Source organism: Hordeum vulgare, chromosome 4H, assembly GCF_904849725.1.
Source record: "Hordeum vulgare subsp. vulgare chromosome 4H, MorexV3_pseudomolecules_assembly, whole genome shotgun sequence".
Classification (NCBI taxonomy): Eukaryota; Viridiplantae; Streptophyta; class Magnoliopsida; order Poales; family Poaceae; genus Hordeum; species Hordeum vulgare.
In genome coordinates, this window is record NC_058521.1 from 121,433,856 (window position 1) to 121,459,426 (window position 25,571).

Below are 25,571 nucleotides of genomic sequence, written 5' to 3' on the forward strand. Positions count from 1 at the left end.
TTGGTGCCAAAAGATACGAGGTAATGATGATAGTACCACTTACTTGTGGCACTGCCGCTTGAGTCATGTTGGTATAAATTGCATGAAGAGGCTCCATGCTGATGGATCTTTATACTCACTTGATTTTGAATCACTAGTGACATGCAAATCATACCCCATGAGCAAGGCCTTGTTTTCATTGAGATGAAACAAGATAGTAACTTGTTGGAAGTGATACATTTTGATGTATGAAGTCCAATGAGTGTTGAGGCACGCAGTGGATATCATTATGTTCTTACTTCAATGACGATTTAAGTAGATACAAGAGTATTTACTTAATGAATCACAAGTCTGAAATATTGAAAAGTTCAATTCTGTTTCGCAGTGAAGTTCGTCGTAACAAGAGGATAAACTGTCTACGATATGATCATAGAAATGAATATCTGAGTTACGAGTCTTGGTACGCAGTTAAGACAATGTGGAAATTGTTTCGCAGTTGATGCCACCTCGAACATCATAGTGTGATGATGTGTCTGAACGTCATAGCCACGCATTATTTGGTATGGTGCATGCTATGATGTCTCTTATCAAATTACCACTATCGTTTATGGGTTATGCATTAGAGACAACCACATTCACTTTAAATAGGGCACCGCGTATTTCCGTTGAGATGACATAGTATAGACTGAGGTTTAGAGAAATCTAAACTGTCGTTTCTTGAAAGTTTCAGGCTTCGACACTTATGTGAAAAAGTTTCAGTCTGATAAGCTCGAACCCAAAGCGGATAAATGCATCTTCATAGGATATCCAAAACAGTTGGGTACATCTCCTATCTCAGATCCGAAAGCAAAGTGTTTGTTTCTAGAAACGGATCCTTTCTCGAGGAAAGGTTTCTCTCGAAAGAATTGAGTGGGAGGGTGGTAGAAATTGATGAGGTTATTGAACCATCACTTCAACCAGTGTGTGGCAGGGCGCAGGAAGTTGTTCCTGTGGCGCCTACACCAATTGAAGTGAAAGCTGATGATGGTGATCATCGAGCATCGGATCAAGTTACTACAAACCTCGTAGGTTGACAAGGTCGCGTACTACTGCAGAGTGGTACGGTAACCCTGTCTTGGAGGTCATGTTGTTGAGCAACAGTGAACCTACGAGTTATGGAGAAAGCAATGGTGGGCCCGGATTCCGACAAATGGCTGGAGGCCATGAAATCCGAGAGAGGATCCATGTATGAAAACAAAGTGTAGACTTTGGAAGAACTACTTGATGGTCGTAGGACTATTGAGTAAAGATGGATCTTTAAAAGGAAGACAGACAATGATGGTGATAATTCACTATTAAGAAAAGCTTGACTTGTCGCAAAGATGTTTCCGACATGATCAAATAGTTGACTATGGTGAGACTTTATCACTCGTAGCGATGCTAAAAGTCTGTTAGAATTATGTTAGTAGTTGTTGCATTATTTTTGAAATATTGCACATAGGATGTCAAAAACATTGTTTCCTCGACGGTTTCCTTGACCAAACATTGTATGTGATACAACCAGAAGGTTTTGTCGATCCTAAAGATACTAGCAAGTATGCAAGCTCCAGCAATCCTTCAATGGACTGGTGCAAGCATCTCGGAGTTGGATATACACTTTGATGAGATGATAAAAGATTTTGGGTTTGTACAGGGTTTATGAGAAACTTGTATTTCCAAAGAAGTGAGTGGGAGCACTATAGAATTTCTGATAAGTATATGTGGTTGACATATTGTGGATCAGAAGTAATGTAGAATTTCTGTAAAGCATACAAGGTTGTTTGAAAGGAGTTTTCAAAGGAGTACCTGGATTGCGCTACTTGAACGTTGAGCATCAAAGATCTATGGAGATAGATCAAAAGCATTTAATGGAAGTTTCAACAAGATGCATGCCTTGACAAGTTTTTGAAGGAGTTCAAAATAGATCAGCAAAGAAGGAGTTCTTGGTTGCGTTGTAAGGTGTGAATTTGAGTAAGACTCAAAACCCGACCACGGCAGAATAAAGAGAATAGATGAAGGTCGTCTTCTATGCCTTAGCCGTAGACTCTAAAGTATGCCATGCTGAGTACCGCACCTGATGTGTGCCTTGCAGCAAGTCTGTTAAGAGGTACACAGAGTGATCCAGGATTGAATCACTGATCAACGGTCAAAGTTATCCTTAGTAACTAAATAGACTAAGGAATTTTTCTCGATTATGGAGGTGGTTAAAGAGTTCGTCGTAAAGGGTTATGTTGATGCAAGCTTTGACACTAATCTGAATAACTATGAGTAGTGAAACGGATTCGTATAGTAGAGTAGATATTTGGAGCATTTCTGAATAGCACGTAGTAGCAACATCTATAAGATGACATAAAGATTTGTAAAGAACGCACGGATCTGAAAGTTTCAGAACCATTGACTAAAACCTCTCTCACGAGCAAGACGTGATCAGACCCCAGAACTATATGGGTGTTGGATTCGTTGAAATCACATGGTGATGTGAACTAGATTAATGACTCTAGTGCAAGTGGGAGACTATTGGAAATATGCCCTAGAGGCAATAATAATTAGTTATTATTATATTTCTTTGTTCATGATAATCGTTTATTATCCATGCTATAATTGTATTGATTGGAAACACAATACTTGTGTGGATACATAGACAAAACACTGTCCCTAGTAAGCCTCTAGTTGACTAGCTCGTTGATCAAAGATGGTCAAGGTTTCCTAGCCATAGGCAAGTGTTGTTACTTGATAACGGGATCACATCATTAGGAGAATCATGTGATGGACTAGACCCAAACTAATAGACGTACCATGTTGATCGTGTCATTTTGTTGCTACTGTTTTCTGCGTGTCAAGTATTTGTTCCTATGACCATGAGATCATATAACTCACTGACACCGAAGGAATGCTTTATGTGTATCAAACGTTGCAACATAACTGGGTGACTATAAAGATGCTCTACTGGTATCTCCGAAGGTGTTCGTTGAGTTAGTATGGATCAAGACTGGGATTTGTCACTCCGTATGACGGAGAGGTATCTCGGGGCCCACTCGGTAATACGACATCACACACAAGCCTTGCAAGCAATGTGACTTAGTGTAAGTTGCGGGATCTTGTATTACGGAACGAGTAAAGAGACTTGCCGGTAAACGAGATTGAAATAGGTATGCGGATACTGACGATCGAATCTCGGGCAAGTAACATACCCAAGGACAAAGGGAATGACATACGGGATTATATGAATCCTTGGCACTGAGGTTCAAATGATAATATCTTCGTAGAATATGTAGGATCCAATATGGGCATCCAGGTCCCGCTATTGGATATTGACCAAGGAGTCACTCGCGTCATGTCTACATAGTTCTCGAACCCGCAGGGTCTGCACACTTAAGGTTCGACGTTGTTTTATGCATATTTGAGTTATATGGTTGGTTACCGAATGTTGTTCAGAGTCCCGGATGAGATCACGGACGTCACGAGGGTTTCCGGAATGGTCCGGAAACGAAGATTGATATATAGGATGACCTCATTTGATTACCGGAAGGTTTCCGGAGTTACCGGGAATGTATCGGGAATGACGAATAGGTTCCGGATGTTCACCGGGGGGCAGCCCACCCCGGGGAAGCCCATAGGCCTTGGGGGTGGCGCACCAGCCCTTGGTGGGCTGGTGGGACAGCCCAAGAAGGCCCTATGCGCCATAGATAGAAAATCAAAGAGAAAAGACAAAAAAAAGGAGGTGGGAAGGAAGAGAAGGACTCCACCTTCCAATCCTAGTTGGACTAGGATTGGAGGAGGACTCCTCCTCCCCTTGGTGGCGCAGCCCTTGGGGCTCCTTGAGCCTCAAGGCAAGCCTCCCCTCCCCTCCTCCTATATATATGGAGTTATTAGGGCTGATTTGAGAAAACTTTTGCCACGGCAGCCCGACCACATACATCCATGGTTTTACCTCTAGATCGCGTTTCTACGGAGCTCGGGCGGAGCCCTGCTGAGATTAGATCACCACCAACCTCCGGAGCACCATCACGCTGCCGGAGAACTCATCTACCTCTCCGTCTCTCTTGCTGGATCAAGAAGGCCGAGATCATCGTCGAGCTGTACGTGTGCTGAACGCGGAGGTGCCGTCCGTTCGGCACTAGATCGGAGCGGATCGTGGGACGGATCGCGGGACGGTTCATGGGACGGTTCGCGGGGCGGATCGAGGGACGTGAGGACGTTCCACTACATCAACCGCGCTTCTTAACGCTTCTGCTGTGCGATCTACAAGGGTACGTAGATCGGAAATCCCCTCTCGTAGATTGACATCACCATGATAGGACTTCGTGTGCGCAGGAATTTTTTTGTTTCCCATGCGACATTCCCCAACACAGGGATCCTACAACTTGCACACAATGTGATGGTTTGATCCCAAAACTTGCAAAGTGACCCTATTTGATCCTACAACTTGCTTCTCTTGTGCAGTTTTAGTCCACAGCAAATCACATCGCGCCAAGTGGACAGAGTGGGGGCAGGGTTGGTGGTTTTGCAAAGTGGCCCTTCCATTTATCACTTATTAATCAACACCCAGGCCGTTTCAAATAGCACCTGAATTAATTAAAGCTCCTCAGTCATGGCGATGATCTCCTCCAGGTTGAGGAACATCTTGGTGCGGTGCCTCTTGATGATGAGCAGCCTGGGCTTGACCTTGGGGCTCTCCCCGAGCGCCACCGCGGTTTCCTTGGGCGGCGAGTAGGCGGCGCACATGAACCGGTTGAAATCGACCATGGTGACGTTGTGCGGTGACTTGGAGGCATCGATGGTGAACTCCATGTAGGCGTGCGTGCCGACTATGGTGTAGTTGAAGCAGTGCACCTGGTCGTCCTTGCTGAAGTCGATCAAGGGGTACTTGGACAGCTTCTGGAGCAGGGTGTGGTACTTGATGGTCCACCAGAGCGCCATGTCCGTGATGAGGAACTGGACCTCATCGTTGAACTGGCTGGCCGTGGTGAAGAGCGGCACGATCACGTCGGTGAAGTCGTGGAAGAGGTTCCCCGTGTAGCCGGTGAGCGAGAAGATCACCAGGGGCACGTCGTGGTACCTGGTGCACTCGGCGGCCACCTTGCTCGACTTCACCGTCAACTCCGTGATGTGGCTGAGGCAAAACTCGTCGCCTTTCCGCGGGTAAGGCTTGATCTTCCACACCTCGTCCCTCTGCGAACCGTCGGGCTCCATGAACAGTACCGATCAGTGCATCTTAAAGCAGACAGCAGTCTTGAAATATTTCGTCTCATTTGATGCGTGCGTGCATGTATACTTTATCGTCTCCTCACCTATCAAAACAGAGCACCATTGATAATGTGCACAGTTTAATTTGCCAGTGACATATGACAATTTCAAGGTAGTTAGACAGGCCATGAAAAACTAAGACATATTTTTTCTTGCTGGTTGCTATGATTTCCTACCTTCCAAATCCTCCTTCCTCCTTTGGTCTGATCGCTTAGGCTCTGCTTTTGCTAAGACCTCCAATTGCTCATTAAATTTGACTTGACTAACGGAACCGAAATAGATGCCTTGGCCATGTAGTAATCCAAATTCACAACAACAATAGCAGCATCACGTTCATCATCGAATATTAAACTAACATCATTCAAATATATGGAAATTTTTGTTGCAAAGCTTTCAAGTCTACATATTGCAGCTTCGACAACAGGGAAGCATAAACCAAAAGAACAAGAATGCATAGAGCAAACAGTATCAAAGAGCTGCAAGGAAATTTCCTGCCAAGACCCGCATCGCCATAACAGAGCACCATTGATAATGTGCAGAACTTCATTGGCCAGTGACGCCTGACGGTCGTCGTCACAACTGTGGTGGAACACAGGGATTCAGACATCGAAAGCAGGGATCAGAGATGATTACATAAGTCGAACGCACAGTTAATCAGACATAACTGGCACATGGCTACCTCCCAACTCAACTAATCAAATGTTCAAAATAAGTTGGGATCGATATCTGCACGTGAAATGATCTCTACTTCTCAAACTGGGTTACAGATGGCAATTAGTATCTGCAGGTAACAATCTCGATTTCAGTTTGAAAGTAGCCTATAAAGATATAGCAATAGCTGATATCATAAACCCTCAGGACAATATGTCTATCATATTTCTAAAAAAATATCTACAACAGTCATTGGTCTGATCGCTTAGGCTCTGCTTTTGCTAAGACCTGCAATTGGTCTTTAAATTTGTCTTACAATGAAAACAGTACTCTTCTTTGTATATGCACTCCTGATTAACCTGTATGGAAACAACAGAAAATACGAGGGGCAACGACAAGGAAAGCTGTTACCAAATCATAAACAGCGGCAGTCTGACAACCAAAGCACAACAACGCCAACACAAGGAAGCACTTGCAAAGATTCTGTAAACAAGATGACAAGCAGAAAAGAGAACATAGAACAGAGGCAAAATATAACCATGACACAATATAAAATTTGCAAACTTTTGGACGGAACTCTCTCCGATTCTGCAGCTATGAAGAGCTAACTGCAAGGTGCAAAATTTACTAATGGCATGAAGCAATGAGAAAAAGGTAGGCAAATGCAGAACTTCACTAACGTGTTGATTAATAAATGACAAATGGAAGGGCCACTTTGCAAAACCACCAACCCTGCCCACTCTGCGCGCTGTGATTCGTTGTGGACTAAAACTTCACAAGAGAAACAAGTTGTAGGATCAAATAGGGTCACTTTACAAGTTTTAGGATCAAACCATCACATTGTATGCAAGTTGTAGGATCCTAGTGCTATTACCTCAAGAAAAAAATGAAACTAGCTGCTTCATCTACTGGAGAGTCCAGTCCAGCAGCGCATGCTCACGTCATTTTCAAGGCCCAGTCCGGAAAGCACACACCAGCCAGCTAACCCACCCAGAACCAACCAAACTCCGACCACACGGAAAAACCCAACCTTTGCTTCCCCTTCCTTCCAATCCACCAGATCGACGATTCGCGATGCTCCCCCGTGCACCACTCCGGCCATGAGCCTCGCGCTCCATGGCGCCGCCCCGTGCTCGCGCTCTCCTCCTGCCGCTGGCGGCGGCCACCGTCCTAGTCGCCTCCACGATCTTCCTCTTCGCCGCCGCCGGCGCCAGCCGCTGGCGCCCAGCAGACACCGGCCTCCCCGTCCCGGCAACCCCCGCCGACTTCTCGGCCATCCCTGTCCGTGTGCGTGTAACATCCGCTGCTAAGGGTCAAGAGCTCTCCTTTCTTGACGAGAATGGCCGCCCCGACGACCCCGGCTCCGGCTCGGCGGCTGCTGCTGGACCTGGGAGATGCGACCCCCGCAACGCCGCTGTCAGGGTGTTCGTTTACGACATGCCGCTGGAGTTCCACTTCGGGCTGCTCGGCTGGGCGCCACCCCCCGGGGACGGCGGCGGCGTCTGGCCTGACGTTAGGGGCGGCGCAGTCCCGCGCTACCCCGGTGGGCTCAACCAGCAGCACAGCGTGGAGTACTGGCTCACGCTGGACCTCCTGGCATCCTCGTCAGGGGCACCGTGTGGTCCGGCGGTGAGGGTTGCCGACTCTCGTGATGCGGACGTGATCTTCGTCCCCTTCTTCGCATCACTCAGCTACAACCGCCACTCCAAGGCCGTGCCGCCAGAGAAGGTAAGCAGAGACATGTACCTACAGGAGAAGCTCGTCAGGTTTCTGGTGGCGCAGCCGGAATGGAAGAGGTCCGGGGGTACCGACCATGTCGTCGTCGCGCACCACCCCAACAGCTTGCTCCACGCCCGGTCGGCGCTGTTCCCAGCAGTGTTCGTGCTGTCTGACTTTGGGAGGTACCACCCCAGGGTTGCCAGCTTGGAGAAGGATCTCATTGCGCCCTATCGACATATGGCGAAGACATTTGTGAATGACACGGCCGGGTTTGATGATCGGCCAACATTGTTATACTTCCGGGGAGCCATTTACAGGAAGGAGGTAATAATTGTGCTTACTAATCCGGTTCCGCACACTGAAAACTTAAATTATGTACAATCTATGACTATGAGACGCCAATCGTGACATACTGTCATGGCACTGCTTAAATTCTCGCAGAAGCCTGCTGGTATTTGGCCAATTAGGTTTAGCTGATGAACAGAATTGATGAGATCTGTATTGAGAGACATAATTCAGAATTTGTTAAATTGTCGTAATTGAATCATTAGTTTAAGACTTGGTTATATGATTGTGGATCAATCATTAGGTATTCTTAGCTCAGAGCGTAAGATTTCTGAATGCCAGCTTTGATGTGTTTTCAGTTTTAACTGCACAAGTTACTGCTATAGTGCTACTACAAACTTGCCATAATTTGAGTTGTGGTTGATGGTAGCAAATAGTATTATTAAACCATGTACATTATGCACCAGATAGTGCTTCTGAACACACGATGAGATAAATTGGATAACTTGGTGCCATCTAAAACTTAACACCATCATGGTGGTTCCCCTCACCTTGGTTGAGATGAATTAAATGTACTCAGAAAATGTTCAGCCTTATGCATGAATCGGAACACAACTCGTGTATCTCTTTGATCGCGGGTAGATATATGAAATATATTGTAGAAATATGAATATCATGTTGCAGGTTTAAACCCCATTATGTCTGTATGTGTTTGGTGCTATAATATATCACAATCATATTTTCTTTTACAGGGAGGAAACATTCGGCAGGAACTATATAATATGCTCAAAGACGAGAAGGATGTTTTCTTTTCCTTTGGAAGTGTCCAGGACCATGGTGTCAGCAAAGCCAGCCAGGGAATGCACTCATCAAAGTTTTGCCTAAACATTGCTGGGGATACCCCTTCTTCCAATCGTCTCTTTGACGCCATAGTAAGCCACTGTGTCCCTGTTATCATAAGCGACGACATTGAGCTCCCTTACGAGGATATCCTAGATTATTCAAAGTTCTCCATCTTTGTTCGTTCGTCTGATGCTATTAAAAAGGGTTACTTGATGAGACTAATTAAAGGCATAAACAAGCATCGATGGACAAGGATGTGGAAGAGGCTCAAAGAAGTGGATAAACATTTTGAGTACCAGTTCCCATCTCATAAGGATGATGCGGTCCAGATGATCTGGCAAGCATTGGCTAGGAAGGTGCCTTCGATCCGACTGAAGGCACATAGGTATAGAAGATCTTCAAGATCTGAAAGAGGAAGCAAATAGACAGGAGGGAGGTGTATGTATTTGATGATGTGCTCCAGATGATAGGGCAAGCAGTGGCTAGTGAAGGTGCCTTCGATTGGGATGAAGGCACATATGTTTAGAGGATTTTCAGTATCTGAAAGAGGAATCAAATAAACAGGAAAAGGCGTGTATGTATCTTGCTTCTAGGCTAAATCTAACATAGCATTCACTAACCCTGGCACATCAGTTGCATTTTCCCTTTGAGGAACATTGTAAATTAGAAAGGTTGAGTGTTGGTTATACCTTGCAGCAAGAGCAGATAGCTCAAACTTTATCTGTCCAGTTGAATGTATGTTAGCAAGCCAAGTGTTTATTGTTTTTGTAACATGTACTCCCTCCGTTCCTAAATATAAGTCTTTCGAAAGGTTTCATTAATGGACTACATACGGATGTATATAGACATATTTTAGAGTAGATTCACTCATTTTGTTCCGTATGTAGACCCTAATGAAATCTCTTAAAGACTTATATTTAAAAACGGAGGGAGTATCTTTTAGTAAATTACAGAAGTGGGATCCATACTAGCTATTTGTGCTGTTGTGACCAACACGATTGATCTCATGTGAATTTATGTTGTGTATTCTGCGTCGTGTTGTTGTGACCAAAACGATTAACCTCATGTGAATTTATGCCATGTATTCTGCATCCCGAGTCGAGAACGGTCCAGTATAAAGGAAAATTGGAACTTGCGACATGTTTTTAGGCCACACACCGCTCGCAACCAGTCCCATCCAATCTTATCTCTTTGCCTCCGCACATTCTCCCCCACTCTTTTTTCTCCTTTTCCCCTTTCGTGACACATGCGAGAGAATGGACCAGAGGCTAGCACACCGCAACACGAAAAGAGGAGGCTAGAGGCTGGTGCAGTTAGAATAATCCGATGCTCCCCGTCGATCTACCGAGGATCAAGCAATCACGAGAGCACGACACCGCGAAGCCTGATTACGAGCGCTCGTCCCCGTGACACCGTCACAATACCGCACCCTGACCGCCCGGGCACCGGTACACGCTGCCGACTCCCCTACATACCTGTGCTATTATGTTGGCGTAAGTTACATCGTGTGTCTAACCTTTCATTATATAAGAGGCATAAGGGTACATGTGTCCTAAAAGGACACAACTCATACCTTGTCTACACACCGTACAACTCCAAGTCTAACTGTAACCTACCTTGTACAATAATATTCGACACAACTCTAACAAACTTCACATTGGCGAATATTCTCCACCACCTTGGATTCATCCATGCGTCGAACCTCCATGTACATTGGACTTGAGATTATACCATGAGCACCGTTGCTACTCCCAGACTTTATGTGACTCCACCTTCAACTTTAGTTCCTTCTCGTCTTCTTCACAGTCAACACTCGAGAAAAAAATAAGTTCTTCATTACTCTACTTTGTGCTCCCAACTTCAGAAGTATCCGCTCAACGCCATCACACAATGATCACTCATCTACGTGAAAGTGAACAACTCACATATTGAATTTCACATATAAGAGTTACCTGAACTCAACAACCTCTCTCTTCCTTGACCGTCCGTCTGAAACTTGAAGGAATTTCACAGTCATCATGTGTCACCCCGAGTGAAATTCGGAGTTATCTCACCCTTTCCCCGGATAGTCTCTCACATGTCCCACAACTATAGCAGTCCGCCTTCTTCTGTACTTGTCATCCGCACTTTGCCATGTGTAATGAACACCACAGAATATACGGCCATGTACTCTCTATGCTTTTGATGATTTCAGACTTTCCGTCACTTTCTTAGATTCTTCATGGTCAACCCCCGTCTATCAACTAGCATCGATAAACCCAGTCACCAATTTGAATCTGGTATTCGTCAACACTGCTTCAGCACCCCTACACACTTTGTATGACCACATGTCTCACTGTTAGTGCCTTGGTCTGTCGCTGTGTCCCGTGCTTACCGCACGCCTCGCCGCTATCACCGGGGCGAGCCTCTGTTGTCCTAGCCAAGTCTCCCAAGGTCGCGAACCCACGCTACTCGACCCCCACTGCAGAAAACCACCGACCATCACCGACCGATGTCGAGTATCACGTCTCTATCAGACCACTAGTACCCAGTCTGATCCACGTTTCTCTCGCTATCCTGCTGAAATAGGCTCGATTCTTTGACGTCTTACACCGTAGCCCCTCCACCAGCACATAGTGAAGTCTTTCACCAAACCCCAACTCCTCCTTCAACATGACTCCATGTAGCTGGCCCCTGCTACCCCGTGCCCTGTCGACTTCAAGCTCTCGTGTGTGCACTGCCTTGAGTCAACCCTGCGCCATTGTCTTGTTGAAGTCACACAAGCCCTCGGCCCTGCACCACGTGTTTTCACACTTTAGATGTCGGTCACCATCAGCATCACGCTCCTATGTCATCGTTGTTGAAATCACCACCGTCTTCTGCTTTGACCGACATCCTCGTCGATCCATCAGACAGTCCAGTCCGACCCAACCGACATTATCCGACTGCAACCATGCTCCACCTAGCGTCATGTCTGCCTCACACATCTTCGTCATTGCTTTAACGCCCTTGTGTATGCATGATCATGCCACGACATGCTCCAAACTTCTTCGAGCCTTATACGCACGTCGGCATCCTTGCCGCGCACGTCCATCTTCATCAACCTGGCACTCCGCTACAGAAAAAAAACAACCCTTCGCACAAACAGATCACATCCTTGATGCAATACTTGAGAAAACATGTAGCCATCAGACCCAAAAAAATAACCATGGATCCACCCGCCAACTCATGTTGACCTTATATGAACATGCGCGCCGCGTCTCGACACCTTCATGCTGCCATCACGTACTCCCTCTGTTTTTAAATATAAGTCTTTTTAGAGTTTTCACTAGAAAACTACATACGGATGTATATAAACATACGTTAGAATATAGATTCATTCATTTTGCTTCGTATGTAGTCTTTTAATGAAATCTCTAAAAAGACTTATATTTAGAAACGGAGGGAGTACAACCCATGTAAAAAGCAAAAAAAAAGTCAAAACAACATCCCTTGTAGCCTCTTCAGTGTAAAGAATTTCCTGTCCACCCCACCCAGCTATTGTAGACTTGATTTGCTCTCTTTCCTGCTCCTCATCGATGCACACATCATGGTGTTTTCTCATGCCTTTTCCCTTTATCAAAATCTCACATTCAGCAGCTCCCCGCACAGAACCAGGTCTACAATCTGCTTGGACTGTCGCCCCTATGCCTTGGGCCTCGAAGAACCCAGCCGCTTATTGGGTCGTGCGCCACCCAACGACGCTACATGCCAAACGTAAACTGATCAGGACTTTATGCGTGCGTGCCCTAGCGCTCCCGTTGATCGCCCGCATTGCCGCCACTGCTTCGATCGAGCAACGATCTTGTGGACGCCAACTGCCGATGTTTGCTCGTCCCATGCACTGACTAGGATTGCCTGCCCCTGCTACCGCCACCGTTGCCCATCGCTTCTCGCTGAGACAGCCTCGAGTCCTTGCACACCGCTTATGACTCCACCTGCTGCCTCTGATTGCTTCTCGAAACACAAATAGAACCACACTGATAATCAATCTTCCTCGCAGCCGCCGATTCACAACGTACTTCTACATGATCAATTTCGATGAATCTTTTCACTGTTTCCTATATATCAACACCACAACCTCAGATCGAACCTTGCTCATGACACCACTTGTTAGAATAATCTGAGGTTCTCCGTCGATCTACCGAGGACCAAGCAATCACGAGAGCATGACACCGAGATTTGTTAACGAGGTTCACCGATATGGCTACATTCACGGGGCGTGACTACGGGCGCTCCTCCCCGTGACACCGTCACAATACCGCACCCGGGCCGCCCTGGCGCCGGCACACGCCGCCGACTCCCCTGCATACCCGTGCTATTATGTTGGCATAGGTTACATCGTGTGTGGGTATGTCTACCCACTCATTGCATAAGAGGCATAAGGGTACATGTGTACTAAAAGAAAACGGCTCCTACCTTGTTACACACCGTACGACTTCAAATCCAACTGTAAACTACCTTGTATAATAATATTTGACACAACTCTAACAGACACCGCTCGTCGCCGGTGCTGCAACACAACAGAGGCAGTCCGGAAGAGGGCACCGCTCATTGCCGGAGGGAGCTGCGTCCCCGTGGATCATACAACGACGGCGGAGATGCAGTGAAGCACAAGCGGCGCCGTGACCCATGAAGCTCGTTGGCCGCGGTGCAACAATGGCGTTCTCGTCGGCTGCACCTTGTGTTGCGTTGCAGCGCTCGCCGATGTTTGTCGAAGCTGCAATGCAACGCTCGGTGCTCCAATCGAGCTCGCCGGCGCTCTCAGCGCAACACAAAAAGTGCGCTACCTCGTCAAGCTTGCCGGCTGCGGGCTGCAAATGGAGCTCTTGCCGGGGGCTCCCAATGTTGCGTTGTCGTCGGTGGTCGTGTAAGCTGCAACGCTCTTTGTGCTCGGTGCTTCAGTGGAGCTCTCGCTGCGGCTCCCGGTCTCATCGACGGGCTTGAAGCTGTAATGTAGCAGATCGATGCTCCAATGGAGCTCTCGTTGGCAGCTCCTGGTGCTCCAATGGAACTAAAGCAAAGGTGGATGATGAAAGCAAAGGAAGGATGGCGTGTGTGCGTTGACTTTCTTTCAAGAGCTGAGATAAAATGAATCAGAAGGCTGACCTTCTTTCAAGGGCTGAGATAAAACGAATCAGAAGGCTGAGAAATCCGACGCCAAAACCAAAAGGCTTCACTACATATGACTTCTTCTATACCAGTTCAAAACCGTAGGTATCTAGACGCATATCAATATGTAAATCCACCCATTTCAGCCACAGTTCATTCTGAAAGAATATTTTTCAAATAATTAGAGACGGATTTCCAGAATAACTTTGAAATAATCAAGGCAGATTTCATGATTCAGCACAACACATAGAACTTGAAAACGTTTGCCCATATCATGAGTAAATATTGAAATGGAATGAACAGAGTAAATGAACAGATAATTAACATTACATACTGTATTTGACAATGTTAAGCTGAGATTTAAGTATACAGCCACCTCACAGATCATATCACAACGGCATCTCACGGAGCACCGAGACCATGGATTATAAGTTAAGACAGTCCATGAGTACTAACTCTAGGGCCGACTGACTACAATTTAATGTCGACTAGTGTTTGATTAGTCACGATTAGAATTCGAGTCTGAACCTCAAAACGACTTGTCAACTCGTAAGTTGACCCTAAACCTTGACTGATATACAAATACAATTAACAGTATTACACCAGAATCCTCTACTAACAGACTGAATCTGGATGACACTCATCAACGAATCCAAGAAAGAACAGCAACAGCCCGCATCTCCTAACGAAATCCGTATTACAAAGCTATAGTCGTCGGGCATCCGTCTTCGGGCATGAAAACCACCACCTTCCCGCTTCGATGACAGCAACCGAAGGCTCAACCTGCAGAATAATAATCTGAATTCTGTCAAATTTCAGGAAATCAACATCCATAACAGCAGATTACTTTCTACAGTAATAGTTACTTCCAAGAAAGAAGCATACTTTATGCACTCCAACAAGAAAAGGATTGCACTGAACCAAGAAAAAAAAGATAATAAAAATATCTTATGAGAAAAAACTTGGTTAGAACCCAAGAAACCGATTATAATTTGCTCAGGAATACAAATACGGAGTAGCAAGCACAAGAGAAACGAACAAAAAGAAATCGATCCAAAGAAAAAACAAGATGAAAACCTTTCCGAGATCAAAAGAAAGAGAAACTCTGTTGAAAGCAAGGAAGCAATGGAGATTGTTTTGTATGTTGGGTGAGCCCGCGCGGCCATCATCGCGAGCGCTCCGACCGCAGGCAGTCGTCATCGCTCGTCGCCGGCTGCTGCCGCGGATGCCGCGTCTTTTCAGTCCAAACGTCGCGCGCCACCTTCCCGCAAGCGCTTGGGGGACCGCGGTGGCGGCGCGGCCGATGGAAGAGACGACTCCGGCCGCCGCGGCGCCGCCGGACGGCTCGCTCGGATAAGATCAAGTAGTGTTCGGGTTGAAACCCTAGCTTCCTTCTCCTCCGACCGCGCCCTCTTATGGACGACAACCCACCCCAATAGCCCACACAGAAAGCCCAGCACTTGGAGGCCCACAAAAGGTCCAACTGATCAGCCCGACCCATTACCTTTAAGCCTGGTCCACATGTCATAGGAAGCGCTGGGCGAGCGAGGCCAAAACCCTAACGCCTCCAGGCTATATAATCGTTCTCTCGCCGCCGTGATCCCCTCTACGCGCCGCCACCCAAAACCCTAGCCCGCGCCACCGCGCTCACCGCAGCCAAGCGCCCGCCGCAGCCACCATGGCAGCCGTTCTCACCCGCCCGACGCCGGGCACCGTCCAGTGCTTCGGCCGGAAGAAGACCGCCGTCGCCGTGGCCTACTGCAAGCCCGGGCGCGGCCTCATCAAGGTCAACGGCGCGCCGATCGAGCTCATCCGCCCCGAGATGCTCCGCCTCAAGGCCTTCGAGCCGATCCTGCTCGCCGGCAGGTCCCGCTTCAAGGACATAGACATGAGAATTCGCGTCCGCGGCGGCGGGAAGACCAGCCAGATCTACTCCATCCGTCAGGCCATCGCTAAGTCCCTCGTCGCCTACTACCAGAAGTACGTCGACGAGGCCGCCAAGAAGGAGGTGAAGGAGATCTTCGGCCGCTACGACCGCACGCTCCTCGTCGCCGACCCGCGCCGCTGCGAGCCGAAGAAGTTCGGTGGTCGCGGTGCCCGCGCGCGTTTCCAGAAGTCCTACCGTTGAGCTCCGGCGAGATCTCTTGTTTGGTATGGCGGCGGTGGTGTACTACTTGCATGCCTATCTATCTACCTTTTACCGCTAGTAGTTTTCTCATATTTTGGACAATGAATTGGATATGATGATATCTAAGCACTTTGGTTGTCTTCAATATCCAGCCTAGTTGAAGGTTTTCTGTTATGATAATCTGATGTTGCTGATGAAAGTGAGTGTTTTGTTTGAGCTTAATAATTTGTTTCCAACTTTTTGAACTTGATACTTAGTTGAATAGATAGAACAGCTTTATAGAGAGAAACTGTGGTATGATATGCCAAACATGTCTTGTAGTTGCGTTGCAATTATATTGGAATATTATTTATCAATCATCTTGACATTATTCTTTCATTTCCGATGATATTTCTGTAGTAGGTGAGCCAACATGACCTCTTGGGCTGCTGCTGTCTTCACAGTTTATTATGCCCCTGATATTTTGATCTTACAGTTTCTGATATTATGTTCCTTTATCTATGTGTATTTCCACTGCAAACATCTCCTTAATTTCGGAATTGTTAATGACCCTGCATGTTGCAATCAACATTGATGCTAATGTTATGATTGTATCCAGTTATTATGATTCATTGTTGTTTTGGTGTTGTTTTTAGTTAAGCACTTGTATCAGGGTTAGTTTAAGAGGTGAACAGTAAAATTGTAACAAAACTCTCTGGCCCTCTATGTGGGAAGTTATGTCCTTGTGTTTGATGTTACAGTGGGCTCATAATTGTGTCCATTGACAACTTGCAATTATAGATAGAGAACTAAATTTTCTAATTAATTTCGTTTAAATTTTGAAAATTCTTTCAATACAATAGAAACAAATCCAAAAGGGTTTCTATGTAATGTTGAAATTAAAATGGATAAATGGAAAAAAGCTTTTTGGATTTTTGAAAAATTTCTAGAATGAAAGTCTTAATGCTTTTATTAATAAGATTTACTAACCTTAAGGATAAGATAGATGGAAGTTGCAAGTCTTATTGTAAGAATACTCCACTTTTCATATTTTCCATAATAAAATAATTATACAATGTGCTCACCGTTTTGTGTATTCTTTGTATTTCCACTGCATTGCGTCCACTGGCATTTTCTGGATCCACTGCTTGTCTTACATGAAACCTCCTCACAACTGTTATTTCCCAGCAAAACACAAGGAAGAAACATCCTCATAATCGAGATTGGCCATGGCTGTTGCCCACCCCTCCCATTTCTGCCGGGGCTGATTGTTGCCGTGTTAGAGCAACTCCAACTCCAAAGGGCAGACCCAAACGGATGGTGAATTTGTCTGAGTCCGTCCTGTTTTAGATTTAGGTTGGTGTTAGAACAACTCCAACTCCAAAGGGCAGACCCAAACGGACATGTCCTTGTTTTAGACGCGCTGACCCATTTCATGTCTTCAATCAACATATAAAAAAAGAGCTTGCGGCTGCGGCTGATCATGCCAGCGGCCATGTTTCATGCCAACAGAGTACCAGCGTCGGCCTACAATGCATAGCACCACAGTTCATGCTGGTGCATTAGCCAGCTGGTGGGCACACATGTCAGCACACAAAAAGGATGGAGCCTGCGCACCACCCTCGAAGATCATGTTTTGCATGTAGTCACCATGGTTGGCGGCCGACATTTCGTCGAATAGTGCATGTAGTCACCATCGTTGGCGGCCGACATTCTGTCGAATAGTTTGTCCAGGCATCCAACTTTGCATCCAACTTTGAACATTCGGCACAATCAGACAAGAAGTGTCATTATGTTTTTCTTTCTTTTGTGGAAAATTTATACCTTGACGTCGCAAATCCGGGAAGCCTTATAATGGAGAGTAATATACAAAATGAAATCCGGGAAGCCTTATAATGGAGAGTAATATACAAAATGAGCCGAAACATCTATTTTTCTTATTCCTACATAGCAGGAAGCAACATCAAGTAGTGATGAATACAAAGAAAAAAATGCCTTCATCATGCATATACATACATGTCAATTTTAGTGCAAGTAATGTTGGTGCTAATTTGCTACTAATTTCTATTCACAAAGTAAGTTGAACACAACCAACATTTCAAAGAAAGAATAACAAGTTATTTGGATAAAGAGCATATGGAAAATTGTAGACTAATGTTAGTACTCAATAAGTGTGCAAGTAACATACAAGTGTGTATATAACTTCTGCTAACATGTTGTAACATACAAGTGTGTATATAACTTCTGCTAACATGTTGTCGTTCCTTATCTCCATTTAATTTATGTCCATTTACACCGATAGCTTAATATAGTGAAGTGTTTTACTTGTCTATGAGAGGAACGCCAATGACATAATTGTGCTAACACACAAGGAATAAAATTTAAAACTAATAAAACTCAAAAGCAATTATCAGTAGAAGAGAAGCAATTATGTTGTGATAAGCTTCAGTTGCAACAAATTGAACATTATCAATTTCATGGGGAACAACACAAATATCTAGGCTGTCTAGTCTCATGCTCAAAATACGATATCCTATCCTAGCTATGTAGTTGCAAATACATGAAAAATGTTCACCTGGCATACACATATTCTAGCAATCTCCATGAAGAATGTGACTACGCAATAGGTATTCCTATAATTTGGAATGTTTTAGAATGACACCACTACATCTAAATATTTCCAAAGATATACTTCCTATACATCAATGGATTCAAGAGCACTGGAATCAAGCCACAAAATTAGATATGCTTATGGAACAAACAACATTGTTAGAGTATATTTCTCCATATGTGGTTTTGGTAATTGATGACAAATCCTATGGACTAATGACTCCCTTGAGTTATATTCGAAGGATTTGTCCATAAACACTTCTTGAACTCCATCTATTGGTTTCAAGGGGTTTATATGATGACCAAGGTGGTATTCAAGGTTTTATTCAAAGATTGGTCATAGAGACACAAGGTTGATTAAGACTAAGTCAAAGAGTGAATCAAGTTGATCAACACACAAAACGTACAAGATGTACCGAGAGGCATCAAGTGATCCCATGGTATGATAAGCATTTTCCATTACGCTTTGTGTACTATGGTCTTCGTGAGAGTTGTATGTGGGTTTAGGTGTGTTTCCATGGGCTTCCGTCAAGAGGAAGATCTCCTTCAACCCATGGAAGATTGCAGTATGCAAGTTCAAGTGGATTATCAGGAAAAGATCATGCTTGAAGTTGGTGGCAATGGACTTGTGAAGATGTGATGAAGAGTGGCTCACCCATAGTGGAGTATGGAGGAGCAATCTACTAGTCTTCATCGAGCCGACGTAATCAAGAAAGCTGGTCCATCTTGAGGAGGACAACATTGTCATCATCTAGCTCAAGTGGACTATGCCCAAGGCAAAGGTTTTTCCAAGGTTTGTCCTTACAGGTTTCCTATTTTACCGGTCTCGGTGTGTTAGTTGGGAGACTGGGTTTCAAATTTATAATAGCTCTTTAGATTGTCAAATGACTATATATTGAAACTCATCCATACAAGACCATTTTCCATTGCCGAGGACTAAGTTCAATTATTATGGAAGAAAATGTCACCATATTGGCAAATCACCAACCACGTGAATCTATTGCATGCTTTCATGTGCGGAGAACACCATCTATATGTTCACACCGGTGAAATGCAATCTTGGGAGATTGCGAAACAATGCCTCTATGACATTTATTTGGCCGCCATCCTAAGAAAAGAGGAGCTCAACATTAAGGGCGTCGATCATTCCAAGACAACTTCATTCATGGTAAAATTTCCCAGGGTCAGCCTATTTGAGCTTCCTTTTATTTTACAACTTTTCCATTTTAGCCACATAGTGATGAATGTAGTACCCCAAAGGGCTATGTTTAAGCTCAGATAGGGTAAAATGTAAACTAAATGCAGGGACAATTTCTATTTAACCAAATATAGTATGGATGTAGATGATCATAACATGACATCGATACTCTATAAGTAAGTATAAGACATTGCCAGACATCCCCAAATATCAGCATGGTCCAAATTTAATTGAGATGCATAGATGCAAGTATAGAGTTCTCAAGTATGTTTGCCAACTAACCTGCACTTTGGTGCCATCTTTCCTAGTGTGCAAGAGATCGGCATGTTAAACATGCATCGATATCCAGTATATCTGATAACGAACTAACCCGGCATACTTTCAGGTTGTTATACATTAGGGGTATGAGAAAAACCATGGACATGACATACTTGAACCATAAGCATCAATAGCTAGCTATGCTTTGAACAAATTCCCAAGAAAAGAATGTGTGAAGATATTATAGGCAGGCTAGTACGCCAAAATGTCGTATTTTATAGAGAAATGAAAGAATGATGTTTGTTGTGTACTTGCAACAAAATCATGTTAGAATCATGCATTGTAATAAGAGATATATCAACTTTCAAATGGTCACTTCTTGTGCGAGTTAACCCTTTTTGACATGGCTTTTCAACCAATTATACAGAAAAATAAAAAACTATAGACAAGGTTGACTTATGTTCTTTACAAAAAATATTAGCTACATATGAATAAGAAGAACTACATGAAAAGGTTCACCACTTTGTTCAGTAGAAAATACAATAGCTTCCCCACACCAAGGAGAGGAAAGAGAATAAAAAACAGTAATACCTATATCAGAATGCTACTTCTATAATTGTAGATAAATTTAAGCTAGGATACACAAGCTAAGAAAAGAACTTGTGATTGAATTACCATTACCTCAAAGCTATACATATATCTTGTAAGTAAAAAAGAAATATAACCATATTCCTAACCACCAAACATGGTTTTGGAGGAGGAACCACACGCTAACGTGCACACCTATCCATTCAAGATGTACAAGTGTTCTATACTTGCATATGGTTTCATGCACTATAGTAGTGTATATAATATATAGTTGTTTATTTGGGCCTAAAAGAGAAACAACAACTAATTGAACATATGATTTACATCAAGGAGTATATTTACACAATCCTGTTATTTTCAAAACACCAAAAGTAAATGTTATGAACTACTAAAAATAAATCAGGGGAAAGTGTAGTGGCAATCTGATGAGAGGTGACCTCTAGTTCATGAACTTGCCATTTTCTCGTACTATCAAAAGGGAGCATCAAGAGCATAATTGTGTAGCTTTTAGTTTTTTGTCAAAAGTTCAGGCGAATCATTTTTTTGCGCTAGACATGGAGGGAAACCATTTATCTAGACTTTTGAAATATGCAACGGTGGGACTTTCACAACAGCCACTTCAGATGGGACAAACCACCCTTGAAGAGGGTGGAGCCTTGCCAACGGACACACATATAGTAAGATGATTGTCCAGTTGCTAGACTTGATCGACAATAATATGGTACACTGTAAATAAGGTCTACACATTATAATGCAATGGCGTCAAAAGCCAAACCTGCATTTACACGGTGAGTCGATGCAACATTAGCTAGAGAGCATAGTTAATTTTGTAACTTAAGAATGCATCAGACAAATAACTGGCGTCTACATACAAATGAGTGTAAATGACAATTGAACAAAAGATTGACACTTAATATCCATTAAAAGATATGAATTGCATATTATATTTGTAAAAAAACATGAAGTAGAGAGAGAACACAACCTCATATTCAGCAAGGAAATACTTATAAGCCTCATGATCAACCATGAGCATCTACTCAACCATGAGCATCTACTCTTCGAGCACCAACACAATTTTAATCATCACAACAACTCATCTCTGCGGCTATATGACGATGGACCACTGCTCACTCACATTTACGAGAGGCAAATCATATAATCGACAACTACATGCAAAATCCCAAAAGCGTATCGTAGCCAACACATTATACATCTCACCCTAATTGTTACAAGAAGCTCCACGTCCGCAACAAAATCATGTTCGAACCCACTCGCTGCCCACTCAAGCGGTCGATGGAGAGCACAATCAATCTATGAATTCAGGGGAGGGGGTCGGTTGGGAATAACGGGAGCTTACCCTTCTCTCGGACGGGGGCGCCAACCCATGTCGAGGGGCCTCGGCGAGGTGCTGTCGTGGTGGTGCTTCGGGGGCTACCACGGGCCGTCCTACTCGCCACCACCCGTAACAACACACCAACTCTTATCGGCGTATGTCCTTCTGGGCGGGGCGGTGGGATTGATACGGTTGAAGGATCCACGACCTCCCTTGAGTCCTGCCAAAACCTGGGTTGCGATCCTGCCCTAACCTAGGTTGCGATGGCGCGGACGCCGACAGTCTCGGAGGTCGGTGGAGGAGCACAAAGTTAGGCGACAGAGGCTGGGAACCCCAACGATGGCGGTGGCGGCATCCCAAAACCAAGCCCTAGGATTTCCTAGATGTAGGAAGCAGCTGGATCGAGGAGGAAGTGGCAGCGTATTTTTTCCTTTCTTGAATAGTTTTGAGTGCGATCTAGTGGTGGTGATGCGAAAAAAGACAAAAAATGAAGGTGAAGGGGGGAGGTGAGACAAAAAATCGTGGAATAGAAACTACTAAGTAGAGATTTGATAGGATGTGTCATGCGACATTAATGTGATTGGACGAGATACGGTAATGTTACTTAATTTAATTTTGATGACATATAGAAAGATTAATTAAGATGATTTAGCAACTTATGGTAAGTTTAATTAATTTAGATTTGATCTTCAAAGATTCACTAAAGATTGACCATGAATGATTCTTTCACATAAAGACATTACTAGATAACTTATGATCGCATGTAAATTTTGGATCCGTTCAAATTTGTTTTTGATTATGTGAGAGGTAAAGCAAAAAACAAAGGAATAGGATGTGGAAGGTGATGCAAAAAAAACCAAGATGAAATAGATGACGGTCTAAGAAGGGACAAAAAAACCACACAAAGGTGGGAGGAGAGATGAAAAAACCCCACAAAAAGCCCTCTACCAAGTCCCCAATTAGGGATAGAGATTTGTTTGGCCCAGTTCTCTTGTAGCTTATCTCGACTGTGGAATTAAGCTGTCCCTACCGTGCTTATTCTACAAGCACAGACTAAAATTTTATTTTAGAAGCCCAAACTAATTCTTCTAAAATAAAGTTTTAGTTTGGACTTCTTAATAAGCTGGGTAGGGGCAGCTCATTTCCATAGCCCAAAATAAGCTACAAAAGAACTCGCCCTTTGTCATGATTTAGATGGTAATTTCCTTAAAATTTGTTATTTGTTTCGTGAAAATCTATTATTTGTTTCCTAAAACAAATTGCACTAATGCGAAGGATGAGTTGATTTGGATAAGTTAGGAAAGTTAAATTAAAATATGTTATTTGTTTCTTAAAAATCTGTTATTTGTTTTCTAAAACAAATTACACTAATGAGGGGTCGATTTATTTGGATAACTTCAAAAAAATTAGATCCGTGATTTGTTATACATTAGGAAAGTGCTTGTTTCACTACGGAAATCAGGGAATTTGCCAATCTTTGCCGTCTGCTCCCTGATGGCAAAAATACTCTTTGCCGTCACGTGCCAACAAACACACGACAAAGAACTGCCTGATGCGGTTCGTTTTTTGCCGTCTGCTTGCAGACGACAAAGATGGACCACACAGACGACAAAGAAATGGTTGATGGCAAAGATGGTCCACGCATACGGCAAAGAGCCACCGCAGCTGGAGCCGTCCCCTTTGCCGTCACGAGCCTCTTTGCCGTCTACCCAAACCCTCTTATCCGTATGCCTCGACCTCTTTGCCGCGAGCTTGATCCGCAGGTCGATAACAAAGGGGACGACCACTAACGGCTGGTAGCCCATCTCCCACCCCCATCTGCCCTCTCCCGTGATACCCACTCTCTCTCTCCCAGATCCACACCTCTTTGTGTGTCCTCCCCGCGCCCCCTCCCCGCGCCCCTCCACCGCACCGCCCCCACCACTTCACAGCCCTACCCCGCGCCGCCACCTCCTGGTGCCGATTCCCCTTGCTACCCCCCTCCATGCGGCTCCCCTCTCCCGGCGCTGCCCTCTCCCCATGCCGCCCACCTTCCGGTGCCGCTCCCTCCCCTCACAGCCCCCCTCCCTGCACCACCCCCCTCCCTCGTGCCGCCCCCTCCCCAGACCACCCCTCCCCCGTGCCGCGCCTCCCCATGCCGCCCCTCCATCGCACCGCCTCCTCATCCGCACCGGCCCCCTCCCTGCGTCGGCCCCCTCCCTGCGTTGCCCCCACCACCGCGCCCCCTCCTTGTGCCGCCCCTCCCCACGCCGACTCCCCCGTGTCGCCCCCTCCCCGTGGCTCCCCCCTTCTTGAGCCGCCCCACCACCACCACCGGCTCTCTCAAGGTGAGATTCTTTTTTTACTGTTTAGGTTTAGGTTAATTAGTTTTTGGTTTTGGTCAGTGCTAAGTTTAGGTTTAGGTTTAGATTTAGATAATTAGAAGAAGAAGAAGAAAGATGAAAAGAATAAGAAGAAAAGAAGAATAACTAAGTAGAAGAAGAGGATAAAGGAAAAAAAGGAAGAAGAGGAAGAGGAAGAAGAGGAGGAGAAGAAAAGAAGAAGAAGAAAAATAAGAGAAGAGGAGAAGAAGAAGAAGAAGAAGAGGAGGATAATAATAATAATAATAATAATAATAATAATAATAATAAGAAGAAGAATAAGAAGAAGAAGGATAAGAAGAAAAAGAGGAGAGGAGGAGAAGAAGAAGAGGAAAAAGGAAAAGAAGAAGGAGGAGAAGAAAAAAAAAAGAAGAAGAAGAAGCAGAAGAAAAGGAAGAAAAGGAAGAAGAGGAAGAAGAAGAAGAAGAAGAAGAAGAAAAGGAAGAAGAGGAAAAGAGAAAAAAAATAAGAATAGGAAGAAGAATAAAATGACACCAGAGCACCCTAACACGACACCCCGATAGCCTTACACGACACCCCAACACCCCGACACGACGCTCCGACACCCCGACATGACACCCAGACACCCTTACACAACACCCCGACACGACACTAGGCACCTGCACATGCATGTGGCAACGGGAAGATGTCACTGATAGATCGCCATTACAACCCCCCGCACAGGTGTTAATACGTCGCCCCCAACGCCACTCACCCCGACCCCAACACTGCTTCGGCCTCTTGTTGACCGAAAAGGTCCTCTTCGGCCTTCCACAGGCCGACTGGGTCATAGTTTCGTAAATTATGAGTTAGGTCATATATTTTCTGATTTTGTTATAAAAACAAAATATTTGTGTTCATCTGGTGGATTTACATGTGCAGTTCTTTCGTCGCCCCGAGGGTCTGCTGTTCGACAATCTCCTCGTGCGTTCGACGTGCTCCGCCCCTGCGTTCGTGGGTGAGAACAAATGACATCTCCTCCTCCCCACTTCATTTGCTCTGAGTCGGTCTTCGTGCCGATGAAACTTGCTAGATATAGGTACATTAAATCATCAGTATGCGTGACCAGTATGCGTCTCCCGTTCGAGAGGGTTATAGTTATAAATATGCATGCATTTGCATATATTTATAACCGCGATTCTTCCAAACTGTCAAACATTATCCATGGACAACCCGGGTATGTGTAGATTGGGTTCATTTTCCCATATGCTCTACTCTCGATCCGATGCATAATTTCATTAGTGC

At 44.8% G+C, this 25,571-nt stretch overlaps 3 protein-coding genes and 1 long non-coding RNA gene across 4 annotated transcripts; 2 read left to right on the top strand and 2 right to left on the bottom strand.

The window, feature by feature from the left end:
• Nucleotides 1-4,572: 4,572 nt before the first annotated feature.
• LOC123450346 (alpha-1,3-arabinosyltransferase XAT3-like) lies at nucleotides 4,573-5,199 on the bottom strand (the record flags this gene model as incomplete). Its single annotated transcript, XM_045127648.1, has 1 exon — nucleotides 4,573-5,199. A coding segment is annotated over one exon (627 nt), but the record flags the coding sequence as incomplete, so codon positions are not given.
• A 1,667-nt stretch (nucleotides 5,200-6,866) lies between these two features.
• Nucleotides 6,867-9,494, top strand: LOC123448098 (probable arabinosyltransferase ARAD1). Its single transcript, XM_045124867.1, has 2 exons — nucleotides 6,867-7,938; nucleotides 8,652-9,494. Exons 1-2 carry the CDS (start codon nucleotides 7,012-7,014, stop codon nucleotides 9,165-9,167), a joined length of 1,443 nt encoding a protein of 480 aa, XP_044980802.1. The 5' UTR covers nucleotides 6,867-7,011; the 3' UTR covers nucleotides 9,168-9,494.
• A 4,683-nt stretch (nucleotides 9,495-14,177) lies between these two features.
• Nucleotides 14,178-15,248, bottom strand: LOC123448100. Its single transcript, XR_006631608.1, has 3 exons — nucleotides 14,950-15,248; nucleotides 14,739-14,787; nucleotides 14,178-14,655 (listed from the first exon to the last, which is right to left on the bottom strand). It is a non-coding gene; the product is annotated as an uncharacterized LOC123448100 (long non-coding RNA).
• Nucleotides 15,249-15,455: 207 nt separating this feature from the next.
• LOC123448099 (40S ribosomal protein S16-like) lies at nucleotides 15,456-16,222 on the top strand. The gene has a single exon (XM_045124868.1). The coding sequence runs from the start codon at nucleotides 15,551-15,553 to the stop codon at nucleotides 15,998-16,000; it is 450 nt and encodes a 149-aa protein (XP_044980803.1). The 5' UTR covers nucleotides 15,456-15,550; the 3' UTR covers nucleotides 16,001-16,222.
• Nucleotides 16,223-25,571: the final 9,349 nt, after the last annotated feature.